The sequence below is a fragment of the Tasmannia lanceolata genome, unplaced genomic scaffold (genome assembly GCF_043159265.1).
Source record: "Tasmannia lanceolata isolate RefF3 unplaced genomic scaffold, GAP_Taslan_0.1 ptg000019l, whole genome shotgun sequence".
NCBI lineage: Eukaryota > Viridiplantae > Streptophyta > Magnoliopsida > Canellales > Winteraceae > Tasmannia > Tasmannia lanceolata.
Window position 1 is genome coordinate 276,557 of NW_027518696.1, and position 16,988 is coordinate 293,544.

The 16,988-nt window shown below is 36.7% G+C and overlaps 1 protein-coding gene across 3 annotated transcripts in view; it reads left to right on the forward strand.

Annotated features, from left to right (window-relative positions):
- LOC143852688 (haloacid dehalogenase-like hydrolase family protein) overlaps nt 1-16,988 on the forward strand; it is a 71,785-nt gene that overhangs the window by 22,862 nt on the left and 31,935 nt on the right. For all 3 annotated transcript variants that reach the window (XM_077362227.1, XM_077362226.1, XM_077362225.1), the window contains exons 7-14: nt 2,675-2,802; nt 3,158-3,287; nt 11,220-11,307; nt 11,521-11,599; nt 12,981-13,041; nt 13,161-13,236; nt 15,687-15,797; nt 16,548-16,643. In XM_077362227.1, coding sequence (XP_077218342.1) covers nt 2,675-2,802; nt 3,158-3,287; nt 11,220-11,307; nt 11,521-11,599; nt 12,981-13,041; nt 13,161-13,236; nt 15,687-15,797; nt 16,548-16,643 — 769 coding nt within the window. The remainder of the gene's footprint in view (nt 1-2,674; nt 2,803-3,157; nt 3,288-11,219; nt 11,308-11,520; nt 11,600-12,980; nt 13,042-13,160; nt 13,237-15,686; nt 15,798-16,547; nt 16,644-16,988) is intronic.

Below are 16,988 nucleotides of genomic sequence, written 5' to 3' on the forward strand. Positions count from 1 at the left end.
CATCATGTTCATGAGGAGCTCCTTAGTAGAGACTCTCTATATCTCTACTCGTCTTCTTCCTCTCTTCTAACCCTAATTCCATTCCTAACACCTCCATTGCTCGTAAATGAACTTTTTATGTTGCCTTTCTTCTTTCTCTTTCCAATGTCTTTCATGTTCCTGTTCTTGCTACTAATTTAGCTTCTGTTAGTATAAAGAATTTGAATTGTAGCCTTGCCATTTTTCCAAATAGATGTGTGTCTCAAGATTTGGTGATGAGGCAGATGATTGGCAGTGGTCGTGACTTGTGAAGAGGATGGCATGTACCTCTTGGATACAACTTTGAATCATTTGAACACCCTCACATCTAGTTGTAATCATAGTGATGTTAAAAAATCTCGGATAATGCAATGGAACATCTGGTTGGGTCATGCTTCTTTACAATACTTAAATCATTTGTTTCCATCTTTATTTAAGTTTCATTCCATTTCTGAATTGAATTGTGACGTCTGGCACTTGGAAAAATATTGTCATTCTTTTTTCCTTCTAGTGATCATGATAAAATTTCTAGTCCTTTTACCCTTGTGCACTCTTATGTGGGAAGTCCTAGTCCTAATGGAACTTGGGAACTAAAACCTCTGCCTAACTTTGTCTCATATTAATACTTGTCTCTCTCTTATATTTCCTTTACAGCTGCCTTGTCCTCTATCTTAATTCCATCAAGTGCTGCAGAAGTTGTAAGTCATCCAAATTGGTGGGGGGCTATGAAAGAAGAGATGAAGGTGTTGTAGAAAAATGGAACTTGGTAACTAAAACCTCTGCCTAAGGGAAAGAAACCAGTGAGATTTAAGTGGGTGTTTGTAATGTAGCACAAGGCTGATAGAACAATGGTAGGGTACAGGCCAGATTGGTTGCTAATCGACACACAGACATATACTATTGGTTATCAAGATACATTTTCCCTGGTTGCTAAACTGAGCTCCATCAGAGTGATCATCTCTCTTGGAGTAGAAGTCGTGAGAACTACATTTGATATATATAAAAAATGCATTTCTTCCTAGAGACCCGCAATAAGAAGTTTCAAAAAATGCATTTCTTCATAGAGACTTGCAATAAGATGTTTACATGGTGATGCCACCAGGGATTAAATTCTCATGTGTATACTGTCAAGTCTGTAGATTGAAAAGGGCTCTCTATGGTCTAAAACAATCTCTTAGAGCCTGGTTTCAACTGTTTAGTTATGTTATGATGAAAGTGAGGAATGTTCAAAATCAGACTGATCACACACTGTTTTTGAATGGCTAATGAAACTATATTACGAAAAAAGGCCCACGACCAAGATGGTCAAGGCTACAAGGAGAAGGAAAATAACAATAAAAGAATTACAATAAAGATGACACTACAGCTACTATTCTTGTTGTGTACATTGATGATATAGTCACTTTGTTGAAATACTTTTTTGGGATTTGAAGTGGCAACATCAAAAGGTGTCTTCATTTCACAACGGAAATACATCTTGGATCTTCTCAAGAAAGCACGAAAGTTGGTTGTATAACAGCTGATACACCTTTGAACAAAATCACCGATTTGATGTTAAGGATGGGGAACACCTTATCGATGTGGAAAGATATCAGAGTTTGGTTAGCAAGTTAATATAGTTATCTCTTACAGGACCTGATATAGCATATGCTTTGAGCATTGCGAGGCAGTTTATGCTTGCTCTAATAACAATTCATTTGGAGGCACCACTCAGAATACTCAGGAGTCTCATGGTGTGTCTCAGAAGAGGATTACTATTCAAAGTACATGGTCACATGAGAGTGGAATCTTGGACTGATGCAGATTGTGCATGCTTAGTATCTGATAGGTGGTCTACTTAAAGCTACTGTCCTTTGATGGGAGGAAATTTAGTAAATTGGCGAAGCAAGAAACAATCCGTTGTGGCAAGGTCTAGTTTAAAAGCAAAGTTTCAATCCATAGCTCATGGTGTATGTGAGCTACCGTGGTTAAGACAATTGTTACAGTTGTGGTGTCTAGTTCACGTTCCTATGAACTCGTGTTGTGACAACGAAGCCACTATTCATGATAGGGCCAAACATATTGAAGTGGAAAGACACTTCATAAGTGAGAAGCTGGCCTCTAGAGTGATTTGTACTCCTTACGCTACACACATCAATAACTGACAGATATCTCAACTAAGTTGAGTAGAGTGGTACCTACTTACCAACTTCATGGCAGTGTTGAGATGATACATAATCGTAATAAGCTCATTAGGCATACAGGCATTTTTGTCTATTTGTCTCATATATATAACACATAATAGTGATCATGGGACACACAAGAATCCCCTTTTCCCAGCTCTTTCTTCTTTTCTCTCGTCTCTTCTTTCTTCTTCTCTTTGTTTCTTCTCTTCCCTTCTCTACCCCCTCTCTATTCGTTCTTATTATTTTCTACTCAGGAAGCTAGGAAAAGGATACATTAAAGTTTATTCATGAGTTCCATGTCAACATGATTCCATCCTAGTGATTCTGACGTGCCTATCTGGCATCTTAAAAAAAAAATTAAGCATCTTTGGTGCATCATGTCATTCTGTGATAGTTACTCTATTGGTTATGCGTTCAGGATGATGTATATTTGCTTATTTTTTTAAATGATTGTATTTGCTTAAATGGTTTCCATAATGTGCTGCTTGCAGATGTATTGCAGTAACAACTACATTATCAGTGACGACTCTTCAACAGGCTGGTCCATCACTTATCAGAAAGGAAATAGGAAATGTTTCACTTCCCGACATTCTTTCTGGCGGTAGTTCTGGTCCCCATGGTATGTAGTTCTGAGAAATCACTGCAAAAATCCTTTTGCGTCCATTAAGAGAGTGATATCGGCTGTGAAACTACAGTTTCTGCAAATTTTTACGGAACTGTCAGTAAGACTTGTTTTGTGATTAACTTGTAATGGAATTCATAATTTTTTTTTATCACGAAGTATTTCTTTCAGTCAAGATGAACTATTATACATCATTTCTAATGATTGAATCATTCCCATTTTTCTAGCTTAAGAGGGTTGCACCATGCCCATAATGACACTTTAGTTTTCTGCTGACTTTTCTTTGTTTGTAAAAAAGACAAGGGCATTTATTTTTCTTACAATGAGGTCAAATGAAGAGAAACTGTTGCAGATGAGAAGATGCAGGGGACCCACACCATTTCTTCTTTGACACAAAGCCCTTTGGAGCTTCTCAATGAAAAAACAAATGGTGTATCAAATCAAGACATGCACTCCAATGAAAGGTTCCAGCTTGCTGGAGGGTAAGATGGGTTCTACTAGAAAAACTTTGAAAGTATTGTGTATATGCTATGCTGCTATTGTAAATACTTCCTCTTATTACTATCCATAGCCCATGAATGGGAGACTTTTGTACGATTATCCTTCTTCTTAGTTTTGTCTGGATCATATATCTTGGCTGAAGGATAACTCATGCCACTTATTATTATTATCATTTCTCCACGGTCATGCTTTATTGTCTGGACTCTGGAGAGCTCTTTTCTTTAAATGGGGAACTTTAAATAAGTATGAACAGTTTAAACAGAAAGTAGAAGCTTGGAATCAAAGAATTAGATTGTTATTAAGCAAACAGTAATCCTTATATTTTACAGATAAACCTTTATTTTTCTCTTGTACATGAATATATTTGACATATAAATCTTTATTTTTAACCACACGAATCATTGTGGATCAATACCACTTCCTCCCGCATTCATGCAGCTTCTCTACTCTTCTCCTCCATTCAGTCATTAATTCATCATGGAATATAGATTTAACAAGAAGTCTGTAATTAAATTTTGTACCCTGTTAAAAACAATTCTGTAGAGAAGAAAAGCTGACGACAAGTATGCCTATCAAGTGTTTTGAACATGCTGTATGAGTTCTTATCAACTTACACAAGGGAGTACATCAATTTCCACCCACTTGGGTTGTTGCAAATATTCTCAATGACCAGACATTTGTTCTGGATGCGAGGAGAGGTAATAAAACATGAATTAAAATCATGGTTAATGCTGGGACGTATTACCCAGTGTGACTCGTTTTTTTTCAGTTTGAAGATACGGAAACAGAGTCCCTATCAGTCAGTACAATGCATTACTGAATTTGAGGTGCCCATTATGTACTGGAAATCCGATAATTTGAACCGTGTTGCAAACTAATTTGATTTCAAGCCATCTTCATCCATCTTTGACAACCTATACTCAAATTTATATCTTCACCTCTAGAAAAGAAAACATTGGTTTTGTTTTGATAGGTTGAATTGTTGTGCCTCCTAAAGTTTTAGTTGCTTTTGCCAGATTTTTTATCACCAAAAAGAAAACTTCCTAGTACTCATCCTAGAGTGCCATTCAAACTCAACAAGTATGGCTTTCTTGTTGGCTTATCCAATTGATAGCGGCACACTGGCACCACCAACTACATGGTTGGCCATGCTGAAATTGGACCTTCCTGAAATAGTTGGTAAGTTTAGTAGGATATTTGTTTTATACAAGGTTTTAAATGTCAGTTTCTGTATTCATGTTGATCATCATGAAAATGTATATATGTCGATTTCAATGAAAATCCTGTCAAACTATAGAAGTATATGGAAATACATATAAATGATAGGAATTTCAGATGACACTTAAGGAAATGCTAGAATATGCAAAAACATACTTAAAAACCATTGTGTAAGCATGACAACCATCCATGATGATTTAACAGGATCAAACGCCTAATAATATGGATCAAATCTTACGGATTTTGATATGGATCCCATGATTGAATCTTAATTTTATAAATCTTGCGATTTTTTTATTGAATCTTATGATTCGATCTTAAATCGTACGATTCATACGATTTATGTGATTTATCCTTCGAAAGTTTTGTATAAAAGAAAATAGGTCAGTCTTTCGAAAGACCTCACTCCCTCCTACATTAGAAGAAGCCTTCGAGAACTCACTCATTAGAAGGAACAAAACAAAGGAGGAATTGAACCAGTAAAGAACAATGTTTGTGCTTGAGGGCATTACGTATATCAAGGACGATGACGATTATAACGAGGACAACACCAATGAGTCCAGTTGTTTATGATTGATTTTTGTCATTTGATGTTTAAGAGTTTGAGAATTGATATGATCTTGTGTTCTTTATTATTTTTAAGAATATTATCCAATATGCATCATTTTGGATGAGAAATAAATAATTAATATGTGTCATGTTTGTGAGCAAACATTCACCATTAAAAAGAGTTTATTAGTGTTGAATAATGTATTAGGGGTAGTTTAGTCATTACCAATAGATTAGGGGTACTCTAGTCATTATACATCACTTGCCCTATTTGGGCATACATCATTTCATGAGGAGCTCCCTAGTGGAGACTCTTCATCCTTCACTCCTCTTTTTCTTCCTCTCCTCTTACCCTAATCTCATTTCTAATATGGTATCAGAGCCAATGGGCTGATCCTCAAGAAGAAAAGAAGAAGAGTCTATCTCCCTACATGTCATTCATGCCTTCACGGCATTTTTTTTTGTTCTCTCTATCTCACATCTCTCTATCTTTTTTGCGTATTGTGCGAACCAAATCCCTTGTTTTTCTTCCTCAAATCTCAAATCCCTCAAATATCTCTCTCTTTCCTTGTCTTTAAAACCTATTTTTTTCTTTGAAGAAAAACTCTCTCTCGCTCGTTTCCTTTTTGCCTAGACCCCAAACTCTCCCTAAAATCTCACTCTTTCTCCTCTCATTTCGTCAAACCCATTTCGTATTTAACCCATTTTCCCTCTATCTTACATCTAAAAAAAAAAAAATCATGTCTGTGTTACTTGTGTAAACCCATTTTGGATTCTCCTCCACTCCAAAGCTCTCTTTATTTTCTCTTCTCTAGAGCTTTTTTTTTTTGCCTATGGCTTTTGTCTTTCTCATCTCACCTTCAAGGTGCACCCCAGGTGTTTATGAAATGTCTCAAAGGGGTTTTGTGCCCTGAAAGTCTTCTTTTCGTACCTTTGGCCTCAACTTGAGGGGGAGTGTTGTCTTGTATTGTTTCTTGTTGTTCTTTTGTGCTTGTCTTGTTGCCGTCTTCTTGTCATCTCCTTCTTTCTATTGTCTTCTATGTCTTTTATGTAGTTCTTCAAGGCGCGCACCAAGTGTTTGATAAAATGTCTAAGAGAGGTGTGGTGCCTTGTTTGTCGTCGTTCCTTTGTCTTCTTCTCCATGGTGCACACCAAGTGTCTGATCAAATGTCCAAAAGAGGTGTAGTTCCTTGTTTTTCTTCTTTTCGTTGAAAGTTGAAGGTAATTGACCTTCAACTTGAGGGAGAGTGTTATCATGTAGTTCTTCTGTAACGACCTGGTCCGAAGGGGTCGCTACGAGCAGATACGAACCTGATGAAACTTATCATGAAAAAGTTTATTTTCTTAAAACATAATCCTTCTAACTACTAATATAACCATCTAAAGATCTTATTCCATAGTTTAAAAGATAAATCCCATTACAATTATTCAACTTTAAATATCTAAAATAAAGGAATAACCAAAAGTCCATCAACTACACATTTCTCCAACTAATCTAAGCTAAAGAGATTGGCGTGACTCGTCATCTCCTCTTTATTTGACTCCGATGCCCTTCCCACGAACTAAATATCCTCGTTTGCAAACGCACTTAGACTCATGTCTTTTAGTCTTGTGGAAAAACTGGATTAGAAGCAGGTTGACAGAAAACCATCTTACACAAAATCCAAATACAAAATAACGGATCTAGGAAAAAGACAAATAGCAAAAGATGTATAGAACGGGTGAAGAATTTTTTTTTTTCAGGATATACTAAGTGGAGACAGAATTCAAAGTACAAGGAAACATGAATCCAAATACGGATAACTACATAATAGGCAAAGTCGTTTCGGTTTTCTCAAATTTTCTGATTTTCTTTTCCTACCTTTTACACTTTGGCTATCTTTCAAGCTTTTTCGTGTATCGGCTCTTCCTACCCTTACACTTAGGCTATCTTTCAAGCCCTTTTGTATTTGGCTCTCTAATCACTGACCGTCCCTTCTTCTAGACTTTAGCTATCTTTCAAGCTATTTCGTACCTCAGAAGGACGTAACATTTTATTAATCGTGTAATATTATGTTCCGAAGATTTAACAAATATGGAAGCAACATGGTTTTATAATTCAACAAGAAATTAATGCTCAAAAGCGTAACGAAACACAGAAATTGGATATACAATGTGAGAAACAACTGTCAATTTAGTAACAAAAATTTTACCTTCACCATCATGTGTACTGAAAATCATGTAATCAAGTTAGCTATCACCTGCCTTATCAAACCTTAGGTGTAGAATTTGGGATTGCCTCTAGGTGAGAGTGTGAGGGAACTGACTTGAATCTGGAGTCATTCATACATTCTATGTTAAGTTGGTTCCAGTATATGTCTCACATTAACATACTAATACGGTGAATGTTTCACTTTGTAAATGATAGAATCGTAAAATATTGTAAACATGAATAATTGCGTAGTTATAGTCTATGCCCAAATCCCAGCGGAGATGGCTGGAAAATCCCATTTTCCGATCATAGACAGAAATTCAGATTTTGTTTATGAAAACTGAAATCTTAGTGTTTGACTAACACTCTATCCATTTAGAACTGGACTTTGCACAAGACATAAAAGTTGTTGTAAAAACCATTCTTAAGATCTTTCATGTTTGGACCTCAGGCCAAATCTCATTATAGATGGCCGGAAAAACTGATTCTTTTATATAGGAGGGTTTCAAGGTTTAAATGCTAAACTGAAATTTTACATTCAACATATCTCTTTATATACTCAAAACTACAGAAAGGTCTAAACATCAAATGTGTTCCAAATATTATTACCAAAACTTTTATGTTGACACCATTAACTAAATCTTGCTCTAGATGGTTGAAAAATTGAGAAATCACCAATTTCTTTCTTTAAAACAGCAGAATGTATTTTGACCATAACTCTTTCAAATCTTCACCAAAATGAATAAATTTTATATCAAAAAGTATGTACTCAACCTGATCTACAACTTTTATGAAGAAGGTTTTGGCTAAATCTTGCTGAAAGTTTCTGGAAAATAAGGAAATGTCATCTTTTGGCTGAAATCTTAAACTGGGCATAACTTGTTCAAAACACAACCATATAAAATATTTTTTATATCAAAATGATAGGAACATACCTGGTCTACAACTTTCAAGAAGAGTTTTCCTGCTAGATTTCACCAGAGAAGCACGAAAAACGAGGAACTATAAAATTCCAGCAAATAAGAGTGATTTCCCCACTCTCTTCTATTTCTCCTCTCTATCTCTCTTTCCTCCACCTTCTATTTGTTCTGTTTCCAATCTCTAACAAAAACCTAGTTTTTAACCACAGCCAAAGTGGGCGTGCAACTGTGGGAAGGGCTATATATATACCCTCATAAAGAAAAACGTGAATAGTGTTTTTGATAATTAAAAATAGCTGGTTGAGATATTATCTCAACTAAAAGTTAAAGGGTAGAGTTTTAGTTGATCTTATCTATAAGGTAAGTTAGCTATCTTTTGGGTTAGGGTTGTTTCATAAGATTACCATGGATAAATTCAGATTTCCTTTTTGTTTTTTTTTATAACAAAAATTTAATAAAAAGTGGGCCCACACTTCGTATGGAGGTGTGCACGAATTTCCAAGAAGGGGAAATCGTGGATCTCCCTCAAAAAGTGTATTTTCCATCTTTTAAGTGAAATATTCAATGGAATAAATTTTTGAGGAAAGTTTTCTAACTACACTAATAACCCTTGATTTGAAGATTAGAGAATCTAAGTAGTTTAACACTAACACATGGTAATTTCCCAAAATCGAGGGTTGATCTAGATGATCTCAACCCTTGATCAAAGGATCAATGATCCAATGGTCCAAAATGAAAGTTTTTCAAAGGGAAGAAAATTTCAGTCATTACATCTTCTTTTGTTGTCTTTTCTTGAGAGGGGCTGCTAATGTTGTCTCAGTATTGTCTTCTTGAAGGAGTGTGGTCTTGTTTTCATGTTGTCCGGTTTTATGCCTTATCTCTTCGTATTGTCTTGGGGTTGTCCTTTTCGTGGTGTGTCTTCTTTTTGTTGTCTTCTTGAGAGAGTGTTGTTATGTTGTTCTTTTTCTTGTTGCTGTCCTCTTAGTTGTTTTCTTGGAGGAGTGCTGGTGTTGTTCTTCGTATTGTCTTCATGAGGGAGTTTTGTCTAGTGTTGTCTTCATCTCTTGTTTTCTTATTGTCTTCTCTTGTTGATGTCTTGTGTTTTCTTGTAGTCTCCGGGCTCATGTAGTTTCGCTCGAGGGGGAGTGATGTTGTGCTCTCTAGTCAGTCTTTGTCTTCTCGGCTTTATGCCTTATCTCCTCTTTTTTGGGAGATGGCTTCCATATCCATCGTTGGTCGGCTCTCTTATAGGCAACTGTCTTTTTCCATCGACCTCTCTTTTCCGGGCAATAGTGTCTCCATCATTGGTCGGCTCCTTTTCAGGCGACAATGTTCATGCCGTCGACCTTGTCTCCAGATGATGGTTTCCCCATCGTTGGTTGGTTTATCTTCTCCCAAATTTTTCGGGCGATGGCTTCCTTATCCATCGTTGGTCGGCTTTCTTACAGGCGACAATCTTTTCCCGTCAACCTCTCTTTTCCGGGCGATGGTGTCCCCATCGTTGGGTGGCTCCTTTTCAGCCGACGATGTTCATGCCGTCGACCTTATCTCGAGACAATGGTTTCCCCATCGTTGGTTGGTTATCTTCTCCCTCATTTTTCGGGCGATGGCTTCTATATCCATCGTTGGTCGGCTCTCTTACAAGCGATGATCTTTTCCCGTCGACCTCTCTTTTCTGGGCGATGGTGTCCTCATCATTGGTCGGCTCCTTTTTCAGGCGACGATGTTCATGCCGTAAGGTGATCCAATGGAGCTGATTTTTGGTGGACACCCTATCCATGAAAGGCCCCATCAAATGAATGCTTTGGATCCCACCAAAAAATGTGCCCCCCGCCCCTGTTTCTGTGCTCGAGCGCAAATAAGCTTATCTGCGCTCGAGCGCAGAAACCCTTTCCTATATATATATATATATATATATATATATATATATATAGAAATGAATGAATGAATCTTACAGTTTACAATCTGATATGATTCGACCCCTATTATGATTCGACTCCGATTTTCAAAACATTGGTAAGGTCCATTTTAAACTGAAAATGCATACAACACACACATATAGGCCATTGATATCCGCATGGCCATGTTTCGATAATGGGAGAGCTCACTTTGTTTTCCATTTCACTGATTGGCTGCAGACAGTTTTTTTTTGGAATTGTAATAGCCTTTAATAGTTGTAATAGCCTTTAATACGTAGACACACACACACACACACACACACACACACACACACACATATATATATATATATATATATATATGCATCGAAGAAACACAAAATGTAGCAAAAAAGCCACAAAAAGCCACCACATTGTAATATATGGAGTACATTATAATGATGCAAATTTAAGTGATTTTATAATTAAAAATATTAAATAAGTACTTACCTGGCAAAAATGTAAAGAACTGATTTCTCTATGGCCCTGTTTGGATTGCAAGATAAAAAAAATTCTGATGGAAAAAAATTTCTTGAGAATTTTTTTATTCCCACTATTTAGAGGAAATGTTATGATCAAGGTTTTAAATTTCGACCGAAATCCGAAATTTCAGGTTTCGGTGGAGAATGAAACCGAAATCGTGTAAACTCGAAACGTTACAAAATTTCGACCTAAATTTCGTTTTCTCGAAATTTCGGTCCGAAATTTAAGGAAAATCCCAAAAAAATTCTTGGGAATTTTTTTATTCCCACTATTTAGAGGAAATGTTATGATCAAGGTTTTAAATTTCGACCGAAATCCGAAATTTCGGGTTTCGGTGGAGAATGAAACCGAAATCGTATAAACTCGAAACGTTACAAAATGTCGGCCATTTCATGACAGATTTGGTCGACATTTAGAACCATGGTTTTATATTGCTTATGCTGATTCTTGGTTGTTGAATGTGTCCTGTGCCCTTCTGTCTTCCAGCAATACTCTGCATTAATTGCTGCTGGTTCTTAGTTCTTCCCAACCGCATTGATATTTGCAGCAGTATCTCAAGAAATTTAGGCAAGTAGGCAAATCCGTAGTTGGATTGCAGAAATAATTTATTGACAGGTTGCAGGGTTCTCGAAGAGATATTTTGAGATATGGAAGTTTGGGCGTTGCGATCTCCTGTTTCCTTTTCACAGTCACCAATTGGAAGGTATAACTGATAGAATGGTGGAAAACAAACTTAGAACTATACATTTGATGTATCTCAATTGAATCTTATGTAATCTTGTGATGGATCATATGCCCATATAAATATAAAATCTTGGAAGCATATTTACTTACTTCGAACCTTTGATAAAACATTTTAATATTAGATTCACTATTTGGGTACTAGTTGAACTTGGAAGTCGATATGGTTCTGCAGGCAATGCAATATGTGTCTCCAAAGGGTTTCCTGCATATGCTACTTGGAGTCACCCAGCCTGTCCTTGAACAAAAGGATGGTATGGTATATTTTTGCAGGAACTTCGCTTTTCTTATTTCTATTTATTATTTTGAAGGGTGGTGGATGGTTGCAATGTTACTTTTCAAGTTCTCCCTCCATACACTCTCACATAATTCATGTTTTATAGGAAATCCTATTTGACACCGTGCAATTATGCAATTGAAACGGAAATCCTAACTAAGTTATAGGAAATCTAATTCAAGTTTTATAAATGCTGTGGAAACATCATGACATCACATCATAGGATTCTGTAGGAAGTAACAATCATTTGTTAAATCATGAAGACAATTTTTGGAAGAGTTTGCCCTTCTAACCGGTTGACCATGAAGCAAACTGACATCTTATTGGAATCTCTATGTCCACAATGTTAACTGGGTGTTGTTTAAGTAATGGCAAAAACGCTCAAGCTCGGAGTGGAAAGGTAAAATTGTGCTGCTTAATTACATTCTTACTCTTCCTTTGATGTAGATCAGCATTTATTCATTTTCTTTACATGCTATGTGCTAATTTAAGTAAGTATTAGTTGCATCTAAAATCAAAGAGTTGATAGCTGCGAGACTAAGTTTCCTTACATCCATCTTTGGGCAGTTACTCATGTAGTTCACTGAAGTGTTAGTGGTGTAAACCTCGGGGTAAGAGACCTCCATGTTGCTAACATTGGTCTGGTCTTTGTCAAGAGTAAGGGTAGCAAAGTTTCAAATCTTCATAGATGAATTTTGGCGTTTACAAACTTGCTTGTTACTAGTTGATCATGATGAACTGCACCTATAAAATCCAATTACTTACAGCATTAGCCAAGCAACTTAAACAAGTTGGTTCCAGTGATTATTCTGAAACGCAGTGGGTAATTATGGTTCAGAGTTTTTGAGAGTATTCTTTCCCTATTCATTACCCGGTTCTGACGTATGGCATCATTACGGTGCTTCTTCCTTGAATTAATCATAATCATTAAATTAATCTATGCTGAAATGGGACCAAGCAAAGGTCTGTTTTTTGGCTTGTTTAAGAGGCACAACAACAGTAGGCTGCTGCTGCTGGAAAGATGGTTAGTGTTTATGTTTTTTACTACATCCTGCAGGTTTAATCAATGTCATTTATCTTTAAAAAAAAATATAACAATAACCTAACATAAAGGAACCCAGCTGGTTAAGTATATCCTGATGACTGTCCTCCCGGAAACCGGGAAAAAAAATACCAAAAAGAATACGAATACGTATAACAATTAGCAGAAATATGAACCACAACTCTCAATGTTGGATCCTCAATAAGGTGCTTGATTTCAGTTAAAACTTGTATCTCTAACTCTATTAGTGGAATGCTTGAAATGTAATAATGTCAAATGTTAAGAGTCTCAACTCATTGTTTTTTGCTGGTGATAGGAGAGTCACAGTCTGCAAGAATCCAACAATTTGTGAACTATATATCTGATATTGAGGCCAGGTATCTGACAGATTGTTGTTATTGCAGATTTTCTGCTGGAGTTTAACGTTTATTTTCTATTATTAATTTCTCTTGCCACTACTGGGTTTTTAATTGTTCATCCTTCATTCTTCTTTAAGGGGGACTGCTCCTACCGTGCCAGAGTTTCCTTCTAAACTTAATTGGCTGAATACTGCTCCACTTCAATGGCGCAGGGTATTTCTCAGACCTGTTACTGTCAATAAATTGTTGCCTTTCTTTTATCAATTTACTTTCAGAGTCTTTTATCTATTCAGTTAAACTCCTTTTGGCTGATGCTTATCACAAATATTATGTCGGATGGTTAATAGCACATAGTGGCCCGTAACTGGCTTTGTCAACAATCATGTTACTTCTGACTGTTATTGTCTCAGCAAGAAATTTGTAACATAAGCTGGGTTCATGTTTTCTTGTTTACATTTTGTCTCGACTTTCCCCTTTTTCTGATTACAACCGACCTATGCCTCACTGACTCCTTTTTCTCAGTAGATTCCCCACATAAAGGTGGGTCATTATTGTGTCTTGTAGCACATGCTGGGACAGGAATACAGGATTCAGAAATTACAGTACATTGTCTCTGCAACTTATTCTGTGCTCCTGTTTCCAAAGGCATGGCACATTTGAGTGCTCATCTATGCTCGTGGGAGTAGCACCTGTGAGTTCATGCATGTTTGGGTAGCTACAGAGGCAGTTTATCTAGAAATTTCAGTTCTCAGTTTGTGGCATGTTGGTGCAAACCTGGAGGTTCGCGGGTGATTCCTGAGAACCTTAGGAGTTAGGAGCTTGATGGGTAAAACTTTGCAATTAAAGTGGTTCAAACCATACCAAAAAAGAAAATCAGATTAAAACATTTGGAAATAATCAACCAGCCAAGTATGCCTACTTTATATTAGTGGTTAAGATAGCACAACAAAGGTACTTGTAGACTACTCTCCAACAAACTTTGATAATAACAGTTATCATTAATAGGATTTCGATGTATATAAACAACTACAATAAAAAAAAGGGTCTGAATGCAATCTGATAATGCGAAAGAAAATATAGTCAGGCCCAAAAGTCACCACCTATGTAAGGAAATGGGCGTCAAGGAGTAAGGGGGTGTAGGAATGGACAGATTTGTGAAAGTTTATACCCATCCATTTTAACCTCCACAAATCGAAGGGTTGGGATGATCCTATGGAGCTGATTTTTTGGGCACACCCTATCTATATTAGGGCCCATCGAATGAATGCTTTGGATCACCCAAACAGTGTGGGCCCTCACTGTATTTTTGGCCAATGGAGTAGATAACTTATCTGGAGCTGATTTTTTGGGCACACCCTATCTTTATCAGGGCCAATCGAATGAATGCTTTGGATCACCCAAACAAGGTGGGCCCCCACTGTATTTTTGGCCGATGGAGTAGATAACTTATCTACTTATAGAGTAGACACTCTTCTCTCTCTCTCTCTCTCTATATATATATATATATATATTTATATTTATTTATTTATTTATTTATAGAGGGCGAGCCTTGGTGCAACGGTAAGGTTGCTCCATTGTGATCTGGTGGTCACGGGTTCGAGTCACGGAAATAGCCTCTCTGCAAAGCAGGGGTAAGGCTGCGTACATATAGCCCTCCCCAGACCCCGCAATGGCGGTAGCCTAGTTCATTGAGCCGCCCTTTATTTATTTATTTATTTATTTATTTATACACACACACGCAATGAGGCCATTAGGGAACCCTTGGGCCCTATCAGGGATTACAAGCCTTTTCCTTTGTGCTACACTATTTCCTTTACATTTTCTTTCCAAAACACTGAACAAACACTACAAACACTAAAACAAGCTCCACAGAAGCCAGGTGTAACTCCCCTGATAGGAATCCAGGTCGTTCCTATTCTTCATGGAGAATGATCGTAACACTTGCATCTCCCTTCACCATGAGCAAACTTCATCCAAGTCCTTCCAAGAAACCTTCAACCTGGATAAGGCCAGCCGCTTTACCAGTTCCCTAACATCAGTACCCAGAACTATGAGCAATCCAGCTCAAAACGGACTAGCATCCTAAGTTTTAAGGATTCTTAATCTCATATCAGATCCTTGCCGCACCCCTATTCTGAAATTTGGGGTTTATGGGTTCTTTGCACCCTGTTCCTTACTGTATCGTATATTCATATTCATATTAGGTAAAATAGTCCCGTGTATCGACATCTGCAATCTTTTCCTTCAAAGTTTACATACATACCTACTAGATTTATGGAATGAAATGATAGATTCTGTAATATTGGCAGGATGTTAGTCCATGTGACAAAATATGCTCCCTAATGCACGTGAGCTGGCATCCACAACATCAAACGCCTTAATCTGATTTTCACTTTATGGTTATCCGTTGATTCTTCTGGATGGACACTGATGAGTAACCGCTATACAGTTGAATGATTTTAAAATTTTAAAACGATACCATCACTAAGCACTTTGTTCATCTGTTTTGAATTGCTGTCTTCTGTAAAATGAGGTTTGCTATCATTATGTCAATAACAGAAAGCTAGATTTTTTTTTGCACGATTTGTTCTGTAGCATCACCTAAACTCAGAACAGTATATTAGGTCTACCTTCAGTTCTAAGTTTCTTTATTGTGCTAACAGGATTTGAAAGGAAAGGTGGTTCTATTGGACTTTTGGACTTATTGCTGTATAAACTGTATGCATGTGTTGCCAGATCTGGAATTCTTGGAGAAAAAATATAGTGATAAACCGGTAAAAACCCTTCTTTGTATAGTTTCTTGTCAGTTGTTTATCTAAGGTTCAAAAGCTTGGCTTCTTTTATTTGTTATTGGACAATATTAATATTCTTAGAAGTGTTTACTCTTTTCAGTTTCTGGGACCTCAGTACATCCCTTTTTCATCCTCTAAAACTGTTCCATCGCATCCATTCATCTCTTAAATCCCCTGAATTAGTAGTAATTCAACACAGTCATAATTTTATTACCAAACCAACACAATGCAAATAGCATAGTTAACTGAAGATATTTGGCAGTGACATGCAATGGACAGTGCACGATAACTACCTATCCTGTGGTTTTAGAACTCTTCATAATAATTCCATCTTGACTTAGAAGTGTTTTAAAGATTAGTAAACTGAATACTCCATGTGACTGTTTTGTTTTGAAGAACATAGGACATTTGTAGAGCCTAACTTAAAAAGTCTTGTACTGCTTTTTTTTTTAATAACACTTGACATTTTTTCTTGTTTATCAAAACGGAGAATAAAACGAAGTTCGTTCTTTCTTTATAGAATTCAAACCCTACAGCTTTTTATTTTGTTCTCCTGATTTCCGAATCTATGAACTTTCTCAAAATTGCCAACACCCTGAATCAGTTTCATGCCATATGGTCCCTGTGGCTCGAGTGAAGGGGTCGTCTATATGGAAGTGCGAGAATGCCAAAGTTGCAATTTTACTTTTATTATCATATTTAATTGTCATAGAGATGTTTATGTTTGTGCAGTTCACTGTTGTTGGAGTGCATTCTGCGAAGTTCGATAACGAGAAAGACCTTGAAGCCATACGCAATGCAGTGTTACGCTATGAAATCACCCACCCAGTAAGTAAATTCTAAATAAATTTCATATCAGACAAATGAAATTATCATGATATTGTAAATTTGTAATAGCTATTATTTTGGAAATGGGTGCAACCGTGCAACAAAGACCAACACTTGCCAGTTGGAGAATGTTGTCTCTTCTTGAGGCTTTGTTTCATACATGTTGATTATCTGGATCCGCATGCATCTGTCGATTTATTATTTCTTAAGTTTCTGCATCCCTTTGATTTAAATATAGTATTAATTATTGGCATGTGAACTTATGCTTCTTCTGGGCAGAATTCTTTCATCATTAAAAATTTGAAACTATTGGTGTTGTTTATATTCTTTTACCCTGTCTAAATG